At 36.7% G+C, this 23,014-nt stretch overlaps 2 protein-coding genes across 2 annotated transcripts in view; both read left to right on the top strand.

Annotated features, from left to right (window-relative positions):
• LOC118762620 (elastase-like) overlaps positions 1-3,941 on the top strand; it is a 7,309-nt gene extending 3,368 nt beyond the window's left edge. Inside the window, exon 2 of the mRNA XM_036501451.1 lies at positions 1,863-3,941. Coding sequence (XP_036357344.1) covers positions 1,863-3,787 — 1,925 coding nt within the window. The 3' untranslated portion in view covers positions 3,788-3,941. The remainder of the gene's footprint in view (positions 1-1,862) is intronic.
• Positions 3,942-5,992: 2,051 nt separating this feature from the next.
• On the top strand, positions 5,993-22,235 carry LOC118762695 (general transcription factor II-I repeat domain-containing protein 2A-like). The gene is made up of 3 exons (XM_036501674.1): positions 5,993-6,035; positions 6,497-6,618; positions 20,547-22,235. The coding sequence occupies exons 1-3, from the start codon at positions 5,993-5,995 to the stop codon at positions 22,233-22,235; spliced, it is 1,854 nt and encodes a 617-aa protein (XP_036357567.1).
• Positions 22,236-23,014: the final 779 nt, after the last annotated feature.

Genomic DNA, 23,014 nt, shown 5'->3' with positions numbered 1-23,014 from the left:
GCATAACTTTTCCTATGGAAGGTTGAGCCTTGAATTTCTTTTTCGTGGGCGATTCCGGGTGTATCCGCTTTATACTCTGACTTTTGGATTCTGGCTCAAAGTGATGGGGCCCAGGTTGTATCTTCTGTAACTATTCTCTTCAAAAGAGCTTCGACTTCATCGTTGTAGCAGTCACGTAGGCATTGACAGATCTCCACACAATTGCACTTATGTGCTTTAGTAAGCTCACTAGGTACCCATCTCGCATATATTTTACGTAAGCGAAGTTTGTCACGAAGGATTTCGAATGCAGAACTATAACTTACTTGCAGAGAACATAACATCGATAACTATTCGTTGTTTTGACTGAACCATCACTCGAGCTTGTTGAATCTTCACATCAATGGTGGAGGTTGATGGTTATTCTGCTCCCTCTTCGTGCTTCACGTTTGTTCGATCGTTTTTAAACTTCTCGATCCTCTCATACACAGTTCCACGCGGTAGAGCGCTAAATTACAATGAATTTCAGTTCCTGACACAGTTTCAGACCAGAAAAATCAGGTCACTGATCTCTGTTCTTCATTGTTGCACACTGCCAGCGGTCTGGTCTTGTTTACTCTGTAACACAAGAAAGAAAACTGGAGCGATCAAGGTCAAACCTCGGTTACAGAAACACAAGAATACCAACTTCTTCGCCCGCGAGCGCTGAAGGCAGTGTAGCCAACGGTAAAAGTACGGATAACTTTTGACTTCCCCGAGTGCATATGTTTATATAAATTTTAGATCTTAATGATATATATATATATATATATATATATAAATATATTTATGATCTAAAAATCTTAAAACTCTTAGGGTATATTAAATCTCCACTAAGTCCTCTCAACAGAATGTCTTAAGAGACTAGTTAAAGACAGAAGAAATCGTAGGTTAACTAAACGAAGATGGTAGGATAATATCGCAGATTGATCTATTCGCAGCATCTGAACTATAATGAACCTTGTCACTAATGACAATGATAAATGAAGAGCGCTAAATGTCTGTATGCGCATTTAACAAATTTATGGAAAAGCAAAAACGTGATAATATATACAAAATACGTACCTACATATATATATACATATGTACATACATATGCGCGTGAATATATGTTAATGTTTCACCTCGTCTAGTCTCCTCAGTAACAAACAAACCGAGGCATTCTGAGCTTAGTCATAAAGGTTAGCACGCCGGGCGAAATTCTTATCGGTTTTTCGTCTGTCTTTACGTTCTGAGTTCAAATTCCGCCGAGGTCGACTTTGCTTGTCATCCTTTCGGGGTCGATAAATTAAGTACCAGTTGTGTACTGAGGTCGATCTAATTGACTGACCCCCTCCCCCCAAATTTCGGGCCTTGTGCCTAGAGTAGAAAAGGATATAGAAAAAAAAACCTATAAACATATGCACACCCACACACCCACACCCACACGTATATGTGTTGAATGTATGTGTGTCTCTCTCTCTATATATATATAGCGAGACAGAAAGAGAGAGAGAGAGAGAGAGAGAGAAAGAAAGAGAGAGAGAGAGAGAGAGAGAAAGAGAGAGAGAACAAAATGAAACAGGTGAAATTGTGTATAAAATTATTTTACTGCACTCTCTTACGTTTCATTCAGAAGAATGAGTAACATAATGTAAATCATAATAAAATTGGCTGGTTGGGTTATAACTACAGCTTACACTCCTCTACAGTTACTTAGGATTTCATGTCCCCATACTTGAACTGCACTGAAATTAAATGTGTTTGTGTGTGTGTGTGTATGTGCGCACGCGTGTGCGTGTGTACACATGGAAATGCATGAATATATACTTTGCTTATTTTAATTCTTTATTTTGTCTCTACAGTTCTTATGCCGAGACCCGTTGGGCGACGTTTGAACCGTATTAATGTTAAAGAACAATTACAATACAATTACCGGCTGAATAAAGCAACTGCACTCACAGATCTCTTTGGTCTTGTGCCACCGAACAGTTTCGATGTTATTGATCAATTTAACACGAGCCAAGGACTTCGGATCTTAAAGTTGCGACAATTGTACAAAGATATTCCTATCTACGATGGAACACTTTCGGTCGTAATCGAATCTAATGGTGAACTAACCGGTTTGGCAAGCGGTTTTGTTATCCAGGGGCTGAGTACCTATCATCACTGGGATAAATTATTATCGGCGACATTAACCAAGGAAGAAGCTTTAGATATTGCAATCATCTCGGCTGGGCACGGTCAGTTTAAAAAGAACATTTACAACTATAATTCGCACAGAAAAGTTTACGTTGATGATTTCGGCGATGTAAGTTTGATCTACGAAATTGATTACCTAATATATACTGATGAAGTGGTTAAGCGACCGGCGTTTCTTATAAGCGCTCATACCGGAGATATTTTGTTACAATGGTCGAAACTTGATACTTTTGCTACCCATTTACTCACTGGTCACGGTGGTAATGAGAAAAGTGGAACGTTTGTTTACAGCAGAGACAATCGGAAAATTTTTGTAAAGAGAAATCAAGGGAATACCTGTTTTCTGGAGAACCAATATGTAAAAGTTCTCAATTTTAGTGGACGTCCAACCTATAGGGATACTGACAATGTAGTCAGCTATAAATGCTTCGATAATTTTGATGATTCAGTTAATGGAGCTAATTCTCCTGCCCGTGATGCTCTGTATTACGGCAGTGCTCTTTTCGATATGTTTCTTTCCTGGTACGGGACTAAAATTTTACGGAACAAATTAATAATTGGAGTATATTATGATATTGACAATGCATTCTGGGACGGAAAGCAATGCAATTTTGGTAACGGAGGAGAGTTTTCTTATCCTTATACAGTGGCTGATATCATAGGTCATGAAGTGGCACATGGCTTCACCGAACAACATTCCTGTCTTTTGAATTTCGGACAGTCTGGCTCTATGGACGAATCATTCTCTGACATAACAGGTGAAACTCTGGAAGCTTATCTCGGACAAAATGACTGGTCAATAGGGAAGTATATAACAAAATCTGATGATAGAGGATTTAGATCTTTGGATGATCCCTCAAAGGATAAACTGTCTGTGAACCATTACGATAATTACACCGAAAGCTTAGACCCTCATTTTGGTTGTGGTATTTATAACAAAGCATTCTACTACGTGGTCCAGGATTATAGAATTCCAATCAAAGATGCCTATCACGCATTTATGTTAGCCAATCGTTTGTATTGGCATCCAACATCGGATTTTTCAACCGGAGCTTGTGATGTTATTCGCGCTGCTTATTATATTGGTCTTGATGTTAACCCTTTTAGAATGGCTTTTCAACAGGTGGGTGTCAAAACTTGTATACTGACGAACGATATTTATTTATTGAATACAAATAAAACACTTTCGAATATAAAAGTTGGTGACGGTAAAACACCTCTTTTTTCATACAATCCTTCATTTTGCATATCTGCTATAATGATTCAAGCAAGTTCTAGAAATTACAGTACCGTCCAAATTAAAATAACTAATCCACAAGATATTATTTTCCATTTTGAAATAAATAAAACAGACGATATAACCTTCTTCATTAAAGTCTCTAAATCAGACTTAATACTTAACAATACGTATTTTTTAATCGAAGGTGTGAATAGAATCAAACTTTTCGGGAACTTGTCAATAGTAAATCGAATTCACATAGAACTCGTTTCAAAGACAAAATTTGTTTTGACTGACGTCACTCTAAACGTTTCATGTAAGTACAAAGATCATTATAATCGACAAAACCACACAAACATTACAAAATAAATAATACATCAATAAATGCAATAACAATTTTTACTTCTTAACACACACACACACACATACACATATTAAAAATCAACGTCAACCAAAAGAATACCCTCCATCAGGCATTTGCCATATCCCGAACGCCTTACTTCCCTGGGCATGGACACATTGAAACTCCGACGTCTGGCAGCTGACCTGGCAGACACCCATAAAATTATCAACCATCGCACAAACAATAACACTGAGCACCTCTTCAAACTCCACCCATCTAACACCCGTGGACATATTTACAAAGTAAGAAAACAGCACAGCTCCCATGACTTCAGGAAACATTTTTTCACGCTGAGAGTTGCTGAAGCGTGGAACAAACTGCCGGCATCGGTTGTTAGTTGTCGGAGCACTGCATCCTTCAAGACTTCCATGCTTCCTGAGATTCGCCAACACTACACTTGATTTTCTCCCCTCCATACACACACAAGCATGTTCACTTTCCAGACATTTCTACATTACTGCATGTACTTTATATGCACTTTCTGACAAGTTGTGGTGCACCTGAGCACTGTATACAATAATTTCATTATTATTATTATTATTATAAAATATGTAAAATAAAACCGAAAATAAAAGTAAAATTGCTGAAAAAGAGGGTCGAAATGTACAGCGTTCCTGTAAAGGGAAATATAAACGCAATTTGGCTCAGTCCAGATGAAACGTAATATTTTAATTATATTTATCAGAAGTTATTGTAATAATGTTTATCAAATACATTTTATAATTCCAATTGTTCTTTAATAGGTTCATTATGTTTACTTTAAAGGATGTGTCTGAGTTTACTTTAATAGCACATATACACGTACACGCACACGCACAAATATACACATTTGTTGTTTAGTAGTATATAACATGGTGAATATTGTTAGCTAAACACTTTAAATACTTATGTTAAATATGTTAGCTCTCACGTAACTGTTTTGTCTTCCATAAAGAAGTTTGTAATCCCCTCTACACAGTGTTTGTTCACTCAAAATCCTTATACTCAATCATCTTGAGCCGAACAAATACTGGTTAGACTATACTTCTATGAAGAAATCTGTTATATTAGCGAATACACCTAAAATAGACAAGAACTTCACAGTTACAATTTCTCTGATTCCTGGATAAATAGGACTAATATTCTTCATTTGCTATAGATATTTGGCGAGTTTCACCAGGAGAAATAGCTCAGCCCGCACGAAGCTTTTAATTCATTCCATTTAATGGCGCTTTATAGAGTGAAAAAGTTGTTTATAATTACTAAAACTGATGTTAATCACTGAGGTGAATTGCCCGTGTCTCAGGCTTCCTCCGAGAAGTATTGGTTAGAATGTTAATAGATCTCACGAAAACTGTCTATGTATGTATGTATGTATGTATGTATGTATGCATGTATGTATGTATGTATGTAATATTGTTATTATTATTATTATTATTATTATTATTATTATAAAATAGGCGCAGGAGTGGCTGTGTGGTAAGTAGCTTGCTTACCAACCACATGGTTCCGGGTTCAGTCCCACTGCGTGGCATCTTCTGCTTTAGCCCCGGGCCGACCAATGCCTTGTGAGTGGATTTGGTAGACGGAAACTGAAAGAATCCTATCGTATATATGTATATATATATGTATGTGTGTGCATATGTTTGTGTGTCTGTGTTTGTCCCCCCCCCAACATTGCTTGACAACCGATGCTGGTGTGTTTACGTCCCCGTAACTTAGCGGTTCGGCAAAAGAGACCGATAGAATAAGTACTGGGCTTACAAAGAATAAGTCCCGGGGTCGATTTGCTCGACTAAAGGCGGTGCTCCAGCATGGCCGCAGTCAAATGACTGAAACAAGTAAAAGAGAGTATACTAATGTATATAATTTGTGTATTTTCCGGTGACTGCAATGGCGTGGCGGAGTATATAACTCTCAAGACGCCGGTGTTAAAGACACTTTAGAGTCGTGAGCAGACGGGATGACTCAAATTCCATCCCATTTGGGATTGATGAGCATCAATGTTTCGTCATTTTCATGGCTTTCAGCACCACATACCCGCTTAGGTTGAAGGTAAGTCACCTAACCAGTCCAACAACTTATATACACATGGATTGTAAAATCATGAGCTGGTATGCTCAGAAATTGCATAACTAAGAGAAAATTTGCTTTCAAACTAGGCAGGTGCGTGGTGTTGAGAAGGCACAAAAATGGCGAAACATCGATGTCCATCAATCCCAAATGGGACTGAAGGTCAGTCCATGACTCTAAGGTGTTTTTAGCACCAGTGTCTTGAGAGTTACATACTCTGCAACCATTGCAGCCACCGGAAAATACACAAAGCATATACATTAATATATGTATTTAATAATATTTATTATAGTAGAGCTGGTTCTGCTATATATATTATATATATATATATATATATATATATATATATATGTATAAAAGACAAATATTAGCAATAATTTTAATAATTCATGTGAAAACACGTGGTTTAAATTATATCCAGAAAATTCAGCGGGATAAAAGCAGCACATTGAAATCAACAGTTTCATTTTGTGTATGGGGTGCCACTGAACATGAAGAAACAAAGAAAGAAAATAAGATCCCAGAAAAATGAGACATCGTTGGTAAGTCGTCGGAGTCTACAGTCCATAATAAAGTTATCAAACCTTGAGCATTTTCTAAAATGTGAATTTTAATTTTCTAAGATACTGATATTGATTTAATCAATGAAGTGATTCTGAAGAATACAGGAGATCAAAAGGTATTGTTCAGTTATCGTAAATGTTCAAATCAAGACGTCGCTTCGAAAACAGAATATCTAAATACGGTAAGTGTATCGGAGTTGCCATCGCATGAATCAATATTAAAGTGTAATGCAGTACATTCTTCTACATACAATGGAGCAAATGAATGTAACGTCTCCTTTTTGGTTGAATATGAAATTAGGACAAAAGAAGTTAAGGTAATATATATTATTCAATATTTTCATAGCAGAAAATTGTTTATTCCAAGGATCTTCTGACAAAATTCCACATCAAAAGTATAAATATTGACATGGTGAAGACTCTCTTTATTCTAAATCACATATCTCTTACGTTAACAGATAAAATGACTAAATAGAAATTCTATCTATCTATCTATCTATCTATCTATCTATCTATCTATCTATCTATCTATCTATCTATCTATCTATCTATCTATCTATCTATCTATCTATCTGTGTGTCTGTCAGTCTGTTTGCCTGTCTGTCTGTCTATCCTTATTCTGTGTATGGGTGTATGAGTGATCGCGCATACATATACACATATATATACAATCATATATTTGTATAATGTTTATTTATACGTGTTATATGTGTATACATATATGTACACATGGTATATATATATACATATATATATATATAATATATATATATATATATATATATATATACATATATATATATATATTATATATATATATATATATATATATATATATGTATATATATATATATATATATATATATATATATATATATATATATATATATGTGTGTGTGTGTGTGTGTGTGTATACATATATATACATACATACATACATATATATATATATATATATATATATATATATATATGTATGTATGTATCTATATACATTTGTTCCGTAGAAGTGAGAAAATGTTTTGTCTCGCCCATTTATGCACACATACACGTTCGGGCATACTTTACCTATGCACAGACACCTCACTCACACAAACGCATACATATATGTACGTACATACATTCATACATACATATGCATGTAAGTATAAATGTATGTATTTTTGTATGTATACATGCTCGCATACATATGCGTGCGCGCTCCCACCTACCCACACATACATTCCTCTTAACACAAAGATATCTTACAGCTGGGATAACATCAGTTCAACTTTAGCAACGAATTTCTCTGGCCTCTTGTTAATATCAACAGCACCATCACCACCAACACTCCTACATTCGTTCACTCCCATCACAAACAATACAAGCGGTACCACCACCTCCACAAAATGTACCTCTCTCACCTCCACTCTTCCTCCTCCTCCTCCTCCTCCTCCTCCTCTCCTCCTCCTCCTCCTCATCATCATCATCATCATCATCACTACTACCATTAACATCGCCATCATCATTGTCATTTATCTCCAATTCCAAACATCATGTTGTTTCGAATTACCTGTTTTATATGAAATACTTATCACTACCCCACGTAATTTTTGTTCAGTGCATGTATGTATGTATGTATGTATGTATGTATGTATGTATGTATGTATGTATGTATGTATGTACGTACGTAGGTATGTGTGTGTGTATGTGTGTGTGTGTGTGTGTCTGTGTTTATGCACCCCCCCAAAACACACACACAAACACACACGCATAAACACATATGTGCTTTTGTTGATGCTTGCGTATGTGTGTATATGTATATTTGGATGTACAAACTGGAGAAAAGTTACTCAATATATATTGTATGTATTTTTTCCTTAGATGATGAATCACTGCGCTTATACTCTGTGTACCACTTGAGCGAAGCTTGTGAAGGTGCGTGGCTTAGTGGTTATGGTGTTCGGTTTACGATCGTAAGATCCTGATGGCATGTTGTGTCCATGAGCACGTTACTTCGATCCACTCAGCAAAAATAAGTTGTACCTGTAATGCAAAGGGCCAACCTTATCATATTTTGTAACGCTGGATCTCCCCGAGAACTACATTAAGGTTACGTGTGTTTGTGGAGCGCTTAACTACTTGCACGTTAATTTCACGAGCAGGCTGTTCTGTTGAACCCCCGTCGTCGTAACGAGGTGCCAGTTGAGAGTGAAGTTTATATGTATGATTTTTCTTTGAGTGAAAACCAAGCATTTCTAGGTTTTTGTGCAAATAGTTTGGTACTTGACCTAATGATGATAGGTACGAATGAGAATTCATAGTCAGGATACAAGAGTTGAAAGTTCCGCATTAATTCGCCTTAAATGTTCTCTTTAACTTGAATTTTTGATTGTACGCTCACATCTTCCTGGACAGTTGACCTCTACAACAGAGCATGGCTTTGGTTCCTTGTCCCACAGAACAATATTAAGCCTGTTATGTTTGCACCGAATTGATGTTTTTATTGGGATGTTGTATGTATGTATGTACGTCATTATTCAGTTTATTTCAAGATTTCTTGCCAATAGAAAAAGAACCGGTTTCTAACTTAGATCCAAGGAGCCTTCATTGGGATTTTAACATCAACAACAGGGTATTTTTGCGTGTATCTATTATATGTACGCATGTATGTATGTATGTATGTATGTATGTATGTATGTATGTATGTATGTATGTATGCATGCATGCATGCATGCATGTATGTATGTATGTATGTATGTATGTATGTATGTATGTATGTATGTATGTATGTGCGTGTGTATGTATGTATGTATGTATGTATGTATGTATGTATGTATGTATGTATGTATGTATGTACAGATTTGTATGCTTTATGTATGTATTCTCATGCATATAGTTGCATATCTAGACATGCTCGTATATATCTAAATGATAAACTTCTGGAAAGTTTTACAGATTTTTACAGTTCCAGTGATGGATTGGATCTGTAGTCTTCGGATTAGCTTTTTCCTTTCTGGTTTTGTGAAGCCTAATTTCTCAAGATGTATGTATGTATGCACGTATGCATCATGCATGCATGCATGCATGCATGCATGTATATATGTATGTATGTATATATGTATGTATGTATGTATGTATGTATGTATGTATGTATGTATATATGTGTGTATGTATGTATGTATAACATGGTGGTGATGACACGTTATTCATATAAAACATAGTTACATGTACACTCATATATACCTACACACACATATGTATATGTATATTTGTGTCTGTGCGTCTGTATGCGCGTGCGTGTGTGTAAGTGCAAATGAATGTGTATGTGTTTGTATATATAGAAATGTTGTTTGCCTATCTCTAAACTGCTGTTGTGCAGCTATACAAAGGCAAACCTAAATAAGAAAAGGAGATACCATTTATGCTGTTAGCTCTGTGTATTTGAATATCTACATTCATACACTGTTTTTATAGGAACGTAAGCATGTTCACCGCTCAGGCCTAATTCACCCGTAAGTATAAAAAAAATAAACTAAATTCATTCGCGTTTCCTTGTTGATCTCTTTCACTCTGTGTGTGAGTGTATGTGCGTGTATGTGTGTCTGCGTGTGTGTGTGTATGTATGTATCTATAGATACAAGTACATATATAATTATATATATATATATATATAAATATATAAATGTACATATATGTGTGGACATACATGATCGCGCACACGTACGTATACACAGGCGCGCGCACGCACACTCGTGACACGCACGCACACACACACACACACACACACACACACACACACACACACACACACCACACACACACACACCATAACCTTAATTGCTATGTCATGTGGAAGTAGCTCGAACAGGTCAGTTATCACTTTAGTTCATTGTTTCGAACGAGAGTAACAGGATTTGGTATATTTTGCTCTGGAATGTTTGCATTTCGTCGGGTGAGATCGTTCCGATTGCTTATTCTGAAAAGAAGAGTGCTCCATATGTTTGATAATCTAGTGCAGAACGTTCATTTCTAATCTTTGGGTCTTGGCAATAGGTGTCGAGTTAGTGTACGCACGTGTGAAAGTACTTATCTGTTCAACGATGTATTTAATTCTGTAGCAAAACCTGAATTTATATTGGTTGTAGCCTGTGCGTATTTTATTGAGTACACTTGTTGCAGTAAATTGTCCCTTGTGATATAGTTTGTTGATGTTGAGTGTTTTGGTAGTCTTCCATTAGCTGCGTTCATCCTGAGAATAGTTTTCTTTTTTGGAGGTACGGCGTGAGGGGAATGAGTTACGATGGCTAAGTATATGTGAATCATTTATCTGAGATAGACAGACGTTATTTCATGATGCTTCAGATATGCAATCTATGCATAGTTGCTTTTGTTTCTGTATCCAGCTTGCTTGCAATTTGCGTCGCACTCTATGCTGCTCTATGCAATTTACGTCACCTCTATGCTGCTCAGCAACATATGACCGAAAGATGCTTTGCTACCACCAGCTAACGTATATAGTTACAAACAGAATTTCAAGCTACTTTTTCAAAGCGTATAATTCGCAAAGCAAAACTGAAGGTTTGATGATTTTATCCCTGATAAAATCATTACTTTATGCCGTTTTGTCATTCATCAATATTTTAATCTTCTCAAAGTTGGTTACTGCGCGGTCGCTATCAGCATCAGAGCATAGTGGTACAAACGTTGTGGTAGCCACATCTCATTTCCATAGGTCTTTATGAAAATGTGAAACAGAAATGGACGAAGCATCGAGCCTTATGAGATATAAGCATTGTTAAGTAACTAATTAGAATAATAAGACTTTGATGCTTCGTTTGTTAATATATATCTTGTAACCACATAGTAGTTTCTAATTATCTCCTTGGAGCAGAATTTGTTGTGTGCAGCTGCTAAAAGTTCCTTTATTGTCCAGGGCTATAACACTTCTGGCAGAAATCAATTTTGATAACTTTGTTAGGTTTCGGCCAGTATAGGCCCAGGCTACATCTAATTTAATAGCACCACCTGGTGAAGTCTTTTAGTCATATATGGGGCACCATGGCTCACTCTAGCAAAGATTTATTATTGTTGGAGATATATCCGGGTGTAGAAGGTTGGTCAGGGATTGTTTGAAGAAATTTGTCCAATGAACATTTGAATTTTATGGGATCCGTTTCTGTTTTGACGTATTTTGGTATGGTATTAAAGAGAGCTGGACCGGTTGACGTAAAGTAATTGTGACGTAATGTTGCTATATGTACCGAGTTCGATTTTTGTAGTCGGCGGATAGCACAGGGGCCAAGTCTTGGATGGATTTTAAAATTCATGCCAACACCATTTATGCAATATTGATGGAATATTTTCCACATAACACAAATGATGTAGTGCTCCCGGCAACGTTGGAGAGAGTAGAGAATGAGTTTTTTTTAGTCGACCTCAATAATCAATGCCTCTCATGCCGTCTATTAAAAGCCAAAGAAGCATAGAGAAGGACTACTGTAATATGGTTTACTCTCAATTAAGTAAATATATAAAGATGCAACAAAAAAGCCACAAAAACGTACAGCCCCATAAATTTTGTGAGAAGGAGGCTCTTTCTTGCAAAATTTCTCTTGGTCATGTGTGCGTGCCTGCAAGTGTGTGTGTGTGTGTGCATGTGTGTGTATGTGTGTGTGTGTGTGTGTGTGTGTGCGCGTGTGTATGTGTGTGTATGTGCATGCGTACGTGTATGTGTTCGTGTGTGTATGTGTGCGTGCGTATGCAAAATTATATGTAGTTATGGATGTATATGTTCTCATTACTGATCTAATTTATCTCTAAGTACCAGCTGAATTAGTGTGTTGTACGATAAATGTAGTTGACTCAGCTATCATTGTGTACGACTTTGTACACAATAGGCGCAGGAGTAGCTGTGTGGTAAGTAGCTTGCTTACCAACCACATGGTTTCGAGTTCACTCCCACTGCGTGGCACCTTGGGCAAGTGCCTTCTACTAAAGCCTCGGGCCGACCAAAGCCGTGGGAGTGGATTTGGTTGACGGAAACTGAAAGAAGCGCGTCGTATATATATATATATATATATATATATATATATATATATATATATATATATATATATATGTATGCATATGTGTGTGTTTGTGTGTCTGTGTTTGTTCCCCAACATCGCTTGACAACCGATGCTAGTGTGTTTACGTCCCTGTAACTTAGCGGTTCGGCACAAGAGACCGATAGAATAAGTACTAGGCTTACAAAGAATAACTCCTGGGGTCGATTTGCTCGACTAAAGGCGGTGCTCCAGCATGGCCGCAGTCAAATGACTGAAACAAGTAAAAGATTAAAAGAGAAAAGAGTATGTAATCTAGGCGGTGTTTATCCGACGTACTTACAGAATATCCGACTGACGGACATACAGGCGGATAATTCATCATTTAGGCAGGCAGCTGACGGATTCCTTAACTGATAAACAGATAAACTGTCTGATTACATATCTAAGTTAAACTTATCTGAATGTCACTCATACCCACTGCATCATTCAAAGAAAAGATTGCTCGGAGTATCTACGCTGTTGCTCGATTTATTAAAAACTGTTACCAAATCACCCTCAAATCAGATCCAACAGTTTTAAAACAAGAACGATAAGTTGGACAATGCGACACCAGATTATTATATATGAAAACAAAATGATGGCTGAAGTTTTGTTCACTTTCTATAATACGGAGTTGAACAACAATAACTGCTAAAAGCTGTTTCTCTTTTTATAAATATCAGGCCTTACCACTTTCCATTATTTCCCAAGATGCCTATATATACGTTATACAGCTGATAATGCACTACTAAGACTGGGTTACATCTTAATGACAAAAATTATTACCGTTAACTTCTGAACAGGTCATAAATTAGTATTCATATAATCACTACACTCACTCACTATCACACGCGCGCGCATACACATTCATGTTCTGGATGGCATACATCTTAGGAATATGTATCTGCTTATTGAACTCCATTTCAACCATTTTTCCAGCGTTTAGCTGTGTTCGATCTCTTTGTTACTTTAACTTTGAAGGTATTGATATCGTACATGAATATTACAACATCGTTCATTTTCATTCTTTTAATTAAAGGCCTTGTCAAAAGAAAGCAATATTTAGTGTTGCTACCTGATCTCACAAAATTATGATTCAGAGCATTCCAGTGGCAATCGCCCTGTTTTCTAGAAGTATATAGGATCAAATTATATAATGCCTTCTTTCTTTAATTAAACTGTAAAGTTTGTTTTGAGAGAGAATTGGCTGCTATTTCTAGTGAGCCGAGCGACTACTCAGAAAATCCATCGTTGGCTCGTCAATATATGTGTGAGAATTGGCGATGGGGATTATTGAAACTGTCTGAGAGTTTACCTTATCATATATATGTATCTTATACTTAGTCTTATTGTAAAGATTGCCCTGAGTTAAAGCAAGTGATAATAACCTTATGTTAATAGGAATCAGACTAAAGAGATCAGAATCTCCTAAGACTATCTTCAGATTTGCTATACTTGTCAATGCTCTCTGAATTAGATGTAGATATATACATTCTTTTACCTACTGGAATGTAGTCATAATTTGATAAACATCGACCAACTTGCTCTCATTATATCTTTCACCACGAAGTGTTAGACGTAAACTGTTATTTCTGATTTTAATCATCTGACTGCTGCTGTACCGTTTTCTAGGGTAGCGCTTGTTTTACTGAACTCCAAGAATGAAAAGTAATGTCGACTTGGACAGGATTGTAATTTCGAAAAACGTTAAAAGAGGTAATCAAATAACAAATATCTTGTTTTATGCCGTACTGATTCTGCCATCCACTTCCGTATAAATATAAATATATACATAATAGAAATATTAAAATAACTAAGTCTCTCTAAAAGAGAACAGCGGCAGCGTTCCCGGAAAATAATAGTTATCGCCATACTAATATGGCATTCTTATAAAAATAAGAAAAAAGCTGTCCGCTTATTAGCTCCATGAGGCCATCGCCTTAAGTTAGTTATTTGATACACAAACTGTATCCATATAACCTTCGAACAAGGGAGGTCAGTCGCTCCACACTACTTGACCGGCAGCTACAGACGCGTTTCGGGGTATTGCCCCTTTTCAATGCAGCGTAGCCAGCCAGTAGGTGTCGCTTCCGACAATCTCTGTTCGATGGTTTTATTTACCTAGTTTCGGTGGAATACATCCACTTGTTTTCAATAATAGAAATATTAAAATAACTAAGTCTCTCTAAAAGAGAACAGCGGCAGCGTTCCCGGAAAATAATAGTTATCGCCATACTAATATGGCATTCTTATAAAAATAAGAAAAAAGCTGTCCGCTTATTAGTTACGGGGGTGTAAACAAACCAATATATATATATATATATATATAATAATCATATTTAGACTTTTTGTAATTATTGTTTTGGTTTTAAACCCAACTCAATAAGATTGAGAAAAATGGAGTTAGTTAGGATGAAACATCTCCTATTCAACAGAAACAAAGAATCCGACGAGGATTGTACCTTTCAACAATTTTGATATCAAGTCGGTTCCAAAAGTTTTCAAGCATACACAAATGTTTTCTTCCATGAGAATTTTTAAACACAAAATAATCGGAATCTTTCAGTTTTTATCTTTTACATGTTCTGCTCATTGGACTATGGCCATACTGGAACACCGCTTGAAGGCTTTAGTCGAATAAATCGACCTTAGTAGTTATTTTATAAGCCTGGTACTTATTCTACCATTCTCTTTTACCGAGCCGCTTGGTTACGGGGGTGTAAACAAACCAATACCGGTTATCAAGCGGTGGTGAAGGACACAGACACAAATACACATACACACACACACGCACACGAACACACACATATATATATACATAAACGAGCGTACACACACACACACACTCACACACGCACGCACGCACGCACTCATATATACGACGGGTTTCTTTCAGTTTCCGTCTAGCAAATCTACCCTCAAGGCCCACAGCTATAGTAGAAGGCACTTGCCGAAAGAGTCACGTAGTGGGACTGTACTCGGAACTAAGTGGTTGGGAAGAAAGCTGCTTACTACACAGCTATGCCTGCGCCTATGATATTGAAGAAAACAATTTACTTGTTCCAATTTGTGTTACGTATACTACATATGTAAATACTGCATGGGGACTACATGGAACACGATAAAAAGAGTTATTGGGAACATTATAACTAAACAAGTACACAGGCAAAAGAAATTAAAATCTGCAAGTCAGTCGGTTAAAGATACAAGTAACTGACAGCAAGCACAGTAGTGAAGAGGATAATGATTCAGGGATAGTATATTCGGCGAAAAGGAATCACCTGACAGTGAACAAACAGGAGTGTAGAGATGCTTTAAATGCAGGGGTGAAAAGTATTTTTTGTGCATTTTGTAAGGCCATAGCAGAAGACTTGAGACTTGTCTGAGGTGCTACAGTGCTCTTTAGATTATCCATATAAAATTTTTTTATGCATGACTAAGTATTGCCTTCTTCTTCTTCTTCTTCTTCTTCTTCTTCTTCTTCTTCTTCTTCTTCTCTCTTCTTCTTTTCTTCTTCTTCTTCTTCTTCTTCTTCTTCTTCTTCTTCTTCTTCTTCTTCTTCTTCTTCTTCTTCTTCTTCTTTCTTCTTCTTCTTCTTCTTCTTCTTCTTCGCCAAAAGGAACCCAAATGTACCATAGTCTGATGAAGGTTAAGCAAGCCGAAACTTGAAAGTCACAGTCAACAGTAAATATGCACGCTACAAAAGGTACTGAGTGATCCTTCAGTTTAATGTAAAATTGTTTTTATCAAAAACAATCCCTAAAATTTATCTATCTATCTATCTATCTATCTATCTATCTATCTATCTATCTATCTATCTATCTATCTATCTATCTATCTATCTATGCATGTATGTATGTATGTATGTATGTATGTATGTATGTATGTATGTATGTATGTATGTATGTATGTATCTACCTGTCTATTTGTCTGTACGTACGTACATACATCATACATAAATGCATACATATATACATTCATATACACACATACATGCATTCGTGTATACATACGTATATTTAGACATATATATTTGTGTACGTTTGCATGTGTGTATGTGTGTGTTTGGTTGGAAAGAAAGTTCCGTCGCAGTTTTGACGCGATCACATTGAGGATACATTTTCAATACTTACGGTCAAATAAGTTCTTTTCCTTTTTTTTACAGATTACTTTATATCATTGTGGTTAAATTTGTATCAATTTTACTCCATTAAAATGAGTTTAGATTAGAGTCATATGAGACACTGCATTCTGTATGAATACAAAAGGTGCTCTTTTGCAGTTGAAGCAGTAACATATATTCGCTCTGATTATGGAAATGATGTTTTAAGTGTCCAGATATGCCAACAATGGTTTGGTCAGTTTCACTTGGGAGATTCTATCTCTCGCAGATTTCCCTCGTTTTGGACGGTCATGTTCTGTCATTACTGAACTTCTGAAAACCGTAGTTGAGGAAACTCTTGAGGAAACTGCAAAAGAATATGCATAACAGTTCAATTAAAGTCTCACTATGATCATAAAATAACTTCACAAACTATGAAAAGTGTCTTAATTCATCATTTGACTGCTTCTCAGTTTAATCAATGATGAATACACTTGCTACCGAACCTTTCTTGAACAGAATCATCACAAATGAGGAAATGTGGGTTCTCTATAATCATACCAAATGAAAACGCCAATGGTTAGCACCCAATGAAATAGGAGAGTCCAGTAGAAAAGGAGAATCTGTTAGGAAAGTTACGTTCTGTGTTTGGTGGATATGAAGGACGTCGTCAACCATTGAAACAAAACAGTTAACGATGAGCGGTATTGTTTGTCAAGTGGGAGTATTGCTAAAAGATTTGCAGAAAAAGTGCCCATCATTGATCAGTCATAAAGGGGGTCGTTCATCTACGATAAAGCAAGGCAACCAATTGTCCAAGTCACTCAAGACAAGATTATGGTACTAAATATGGAACGTTTACCACATTCTCCCTACCCTTTCGACCTTACTCCAATTAGGTGTCATCTTTTCAGATCATTGCAATACTATTTAAAAGGAAAACTATTAATTGTAATTGTAAAGAGGTTAAAAATGTTATTGAGTGTTTCTTTGTTTTGAAACGTGAAGAATTTTACGTCCGAGGGGGTCAACAATTTACCTTTTAGATGGGATTGTGCTATCAATAACAAGGGGAACTATTATCGTGATTAAATATATACAGAAGCATGTGTCGCTTTCCTATCTTGAATACGACGGGATTTTTTTCCAACCTCATCATTTTTATTTTTGTTGTCGTCGTCGTCGTCGCCATCATCATCATCATCATCATCGTCGTCGTCGTCGTCGTCGGCCTCCTTCCCCCCACCCCACCCTCCTCATCATTATCATAACTATCATCATCACTCTCATCACACCCACATCGGTAATATATCAACACCAGCGTGAAAGTAATACGAGAGGCGATGATGCTCAAATGTGAAATTCGTAATCACCGCACAATTGCTATAAATTCTTTTATCTTCCCACCATCTCTCCTATGTTTCTCTTTGTTTCACTCTTTCTCCACCACTTTCTCCCTGTCTCTGTCTCTCATTTCTTTCTTTTTTTCCTTCTTTTTGGTTTTCCCCATTTTTTGCCTTGCCAGACATGCTAGGTATTTTCTTAGTCTTTGCAATTCTAACCAGCGCAACATTCACAGAATGATATTAAATAAAGCAGTAAGAAAAAGAATACAATCTAGAAAATGTGCACAAATGCTTTTTTTTTCATACTTTAAAGCATGCTTACATTCATACATAAGTGTTTCCTCCTATATACTATCTGCTTAAAGTTCTAAATCTATGCCTTAAGTCGTTATTGTTTGGCCCCAGGTCAATTGTCATCGAAGAAATCTATGAACAACGGCGTTCTAGTCGTGATTAATCCGTTTTTTTCTTTTTATATCAATGACTACATTGTTCAGTGTATCTCTCTCTAAGATAGTAGAGTGAGATTTGAGAGAGATTTGATTGTTACTTCTAGTAACGTGAGCGACCGAATAAGTTTAGCTATACTATTCATTGAAAATTTCACACTGGACGTTTAAGTTCCCTTAAGGTTTCTCGCCTGTGCCCGATTTAGACTTGGTGAGCTCTAAGCTATATGAAACTTGGAGTCCCAGCCCATGACTCATGACTCTGACGGTCAAAATTCAAGTCCCGGCTGCAATATCTACACCACATAAATTGGTTCTGCCTAATACAAAGAAGTTGTAATATACGCTAACAACACTTCGACTAGAAGATGAAAGTATGAATGTCCAAAAAGTCGATGACGGATTTAAGAAGTTTACTGGTTTAAAACAAACTATGATGTACTCATACAAAATTATGAAATATCTCTAAGATAAATATATTACGAGGATACGCTTATCTCAGTATAACACACACGCAGGCACACACACACATCCATCCATATGATAACACTATAAGTGTGGTTTTTATGATATTGGTACACACCCAGCAATTTTTTTTAGAGGAGGTTGTTTAGTTCTATTATATCGACCCCATTGATCCGGGCTTCATTTTAATAATTACATACATCTCTGCCTTACTCACTCTCCTCTCTCTCTCTCTCTCTCTCTCTATATATATATATATATATATATATGTGGATATATACACGGTGCGTAAGGTATTTGAAGATATACCTTCTTTGGGTCATTGCTGCGTTTTTTGCTAACTCTATATAATCTTTGTTTCAGAAAATAATAATGGCAGACCCTCAGCTTACTCAAGAAAGGAAGAGGCATGCTGTTATTGTGGTTATAAAAGCTGAGCATAGCGATTTAGAAATATCTCGATTTTTATAAATTGCCAGATCTTTCGTCTACAAGGTTTGTAAGGAGCTAGAGACTGAATATGGAAGCGTATCACCAGTATCAAAGCATAAAAAGCATTCTAAACGCTCTGAAATTATCAGAACACCTGAATTTATCTAGCAAGTTCAACAGACCCTTGATTACAATCCCAGAAAGTCCATGAGGTTAATTGCTAAAGATCTCCATATATCAGAAGGAACAGTCAGAAATGTTGTCCTCGAAGACATGATATAAATCTTATATGATGAGGAAATGTCAGTTTTTCAGAAAAAGCAAAAGCAAATCACTACATCAGATCTAAAAGGTTCTTAAACAAACTGAAAAATCCAGCAGAAGATTTGATTTGGTTTTTCTCAAACGAGAAAAAAGTTAACAGAAGAAATAACAGATGGTTATGTGCAGACCCTTCTGAAGTTCCAGGTGGTATGCAAACAAAATTTCCTGCAACTGCCATGGTTTTAGGGCAGGGGTGGGCAACCTACGGCCCGCGGGCCGCATGCGGCTCGCCATAGGTTTTCATGCGGCCCGCCGAGAGCTTTTATGAATCCCAACTTCTATGCAGATACTTCGTAACTGTTTCAGTTGTACGGTAATTCACAATAGTTTGCATTTTATTTCAGTTCACTGTTTCGCGCCTTCACAAAATTGTCCGCTGTTTGTCTCTTTTCAGCTACCGTGAAGCGATGAAAAATTTCGAGAAATATTCCCATGACATCATAATAAAACACATTTCCGGGTGAAGATATCTTTTCTGTGTTTTCTCGTAAGACCCTACAAAAACAAAAATTAATAGAACAATGAAACAAGTATTGTGGCAATACAACGAGCCAATCGATATGCTTGAAACATTCAAATAAATAAATCACGTGATAGATGGTGAAGAGGGCATGATGGACGATGCCTTTCGTTCCAATGAAGAAGCCGGCCAGGTTAATAAAAAGGCTTGAACCAGCTTTTTCTGGACACAGAGCTGTGGTTGGTTATCATTCACTCTATCGATTATTTGAATTTAGTACAGACACGAGTGTTTCAAACTAGCTTTTGTTGTCTGATAAAATTTACCCAAAATGAGTTGTTCGAAGCTATCTAAAAAGCGAAAAATTGAAGAGGAATGTCGTGTTTTTAATGAAAATCGGACTGAAAAGTATTTCTTTACCGACGTTGGAGTGAAAGCTGAATGTTTGATTTGTTCTGAAACAGTTGCTGTGTTCAAGGAATATTAATTTGAAACGCCACTTTCAAACGAAGCACGCCAATTTTGGACACAATTTATCAAAACAAGAACTGCAAAAGAAAGCAAATGATCTGACTAAACGTTTGAAGCAACAGCAAAATGTGTTTGATAAAACTTCCTCTTTACAAAGGAACGCGACAAAGGCAAGTTTTATATTGGCCAACAAAATTGCAAAGCAAAACAAGTCATGCGCAGAAGCAGAATTTATCAAAGATTGTATGGTTGATGCTGTCAGCGTTGTGTGTCCTGAAGTTAAGTCAAAAGTAGAAGCCATTTCCCTGTCACGAAGAACTATTGTTCGTCGCATTGATGCAATTGCCGTGAATATTCATGAACAGCTGTTAACAGCCAGTGGTCGATTTCAGTGGTTTTCTATTGCTTTAGATGAGAGTACTGATATTCAGGATACTGCTCAGTTACTCATCTACATCAGAGGAATTGACGAAAACTTTGAAATTACAGAGGAATTGTTATCTATGGAGTCTCTCAAAGACACTACTACTGGAAAAGATTTGTTCAACAGTGTCATTAACAGTTCAATCAGGTCTGGATTAACCTTAAATAAACTGGCCAGCATTACAACCGATGGAGCTCCTTCACTCACCAGTAAACATTCCGGCCTTGTGAAGTTGTTGAATGACAAAATCAAAGAAGATTTTCCACTACACAGTGTGTTGTTTTTTCACTGCATCATACATCAAGAAAGCCTTTGTAAGTCATCTTTAAAACTCAAACATGTCATCGAACCTGTGGTGCGTGCAGTGAATTTAATAAGATCACGGAGATTGAAACACAGGCAATTCCGAAGTTTCTTGGAGGATGTGGAGGCTGATTTTACTGATGTGCTGTACTACACAAATGTCCGCTTGTTAAGCATTGGAAAAGTTCTTAAGAGAGTATGGGACCTCAAAGCAGAGATTCTTATGTTTCTCAAAATGCAAGACATCTCCTGTGACTTTTTAAACGAAATGAGGAGTGACGAATGGGTTTGTGATTTTGCATTTGCTGTGGACATAATGCAGAAGCTGAGTGAACTTAACACAAAACTGCAAGGCAAAGGTATATTTGCTCATGAATTGTACCTGGAAGTGAAAGCTTTTCAATGGAAGCTTGGACTTTTTGCCGAGCAGCTGAATGAGCAAAAATTTATTCACTTCCCTCTGCTGAAAGCACAGTCTGTTACACAAGAATCATCGGACAAGTACAGTTCCCAGTTGATGGCTTTACAAAAGGAATTCATTAGAAGATTTGCTGATTTCAAGGCAGTTGAAGGCCTGTTCGATTTGCTTAACTCACCTCTTGCCTGTGACATTGAAACAACTACCGAGGAACTGCAGATAGAACTGATTCATTTGCAAGCCGACAATTCTTTAAAGATGATGTTTGAAAGTAAACCACTGATCGAGTTTTATGCTTCTCTACATTCAAAAAAGTTTCAAAATCTAAAAAAATTTGCAAGAAAGATGTTTGTGTTGTTTGCATCAACTTACATATGTGAGCAGACTTTCTCCATCATGAAAATTAACAAGGGGAAGAATCGATCACTTCTCACAGACTCAAATCTTCAGTCAGTGTTAAGAATCAGCACAAGCAACTTGACACCTAATTTTGACAAACTGGTAAATGACAGTAGTCAGCTGCATCATTCTCATTGACATTGTTATTTACAGAGCCGCTTTGTTTTTCAAATAAATGCTTCAGGTGACGTTTCTAATTTCAGATATCAATTCATATTAATATACTGTTATTTCTCTTTAAAATCTTTTATTTTGGGTATCCTAGAATTTAAGTATAATATTCATCATGGTTGTCCATAATATTAAGAGGTAGTTGTCCACAATTAGTGCAGATTTTACTAGGAAAATTCCGTTCCTGGCAATTTGTAAGCAATAACAGGTTGTCCAAAATAACCGAGGTTCCTGTAATAATTTCAACTATAGGAGCAAATAACCGAAAAACATGAACCCGATACTCTAAAAAATAAATTAAATCACTTAAACCAGGAATATTTCACAAAATTTCCTTTCAATCAATTGTGTGTTTATAGGTCTATAACCGCCTTTAAAAATATTTTCACTTGATTTTTATAAATGAGGCCCGCCAAGATTCCAAAGACGCACTGTGCGGCCCGCGATCAAAAAAGTTCGCCCACCCCTGTTTTAGGGGTTGTCAGCAAGGAAGAACATGTGCTGCCTCCTTACTTCTTTCCACAAGGCCTTAGAGTTAACTCTGCCGCCTACATTGAGGTCCTGGAAATAGTTGTTAAGACCTGGATACACAGTGCATGTAATGGAAGGCCATGTATGTTTTAGTAATATTCTGCACTATCACACATGGCTCTAGTAGCACAGGAATGGATGGCTGAAAATTTTCATGATCACATAACCCATAACATTTGGCCTCTTAATTCCCCAGATCTCAATCCATTGGACAT

Source organism: Octopus sinensis, linkage group LG3 (assembly GCF_006345805.1).
Source record: "Octopus sinensis linkage group LG3, ASM634580v1, whole genome shotgun sequence".
NCBI classification, from domain to species: domain Eukaryota; kingdom Metazoa; phylum Mollusca; class Cephalopoda; order Octopoda; family Octopodidae; genus Octopus; species Octopus sinensis.
This window is presented reverse-complemented; position numbering and strand designations above follow the sequence as displayed.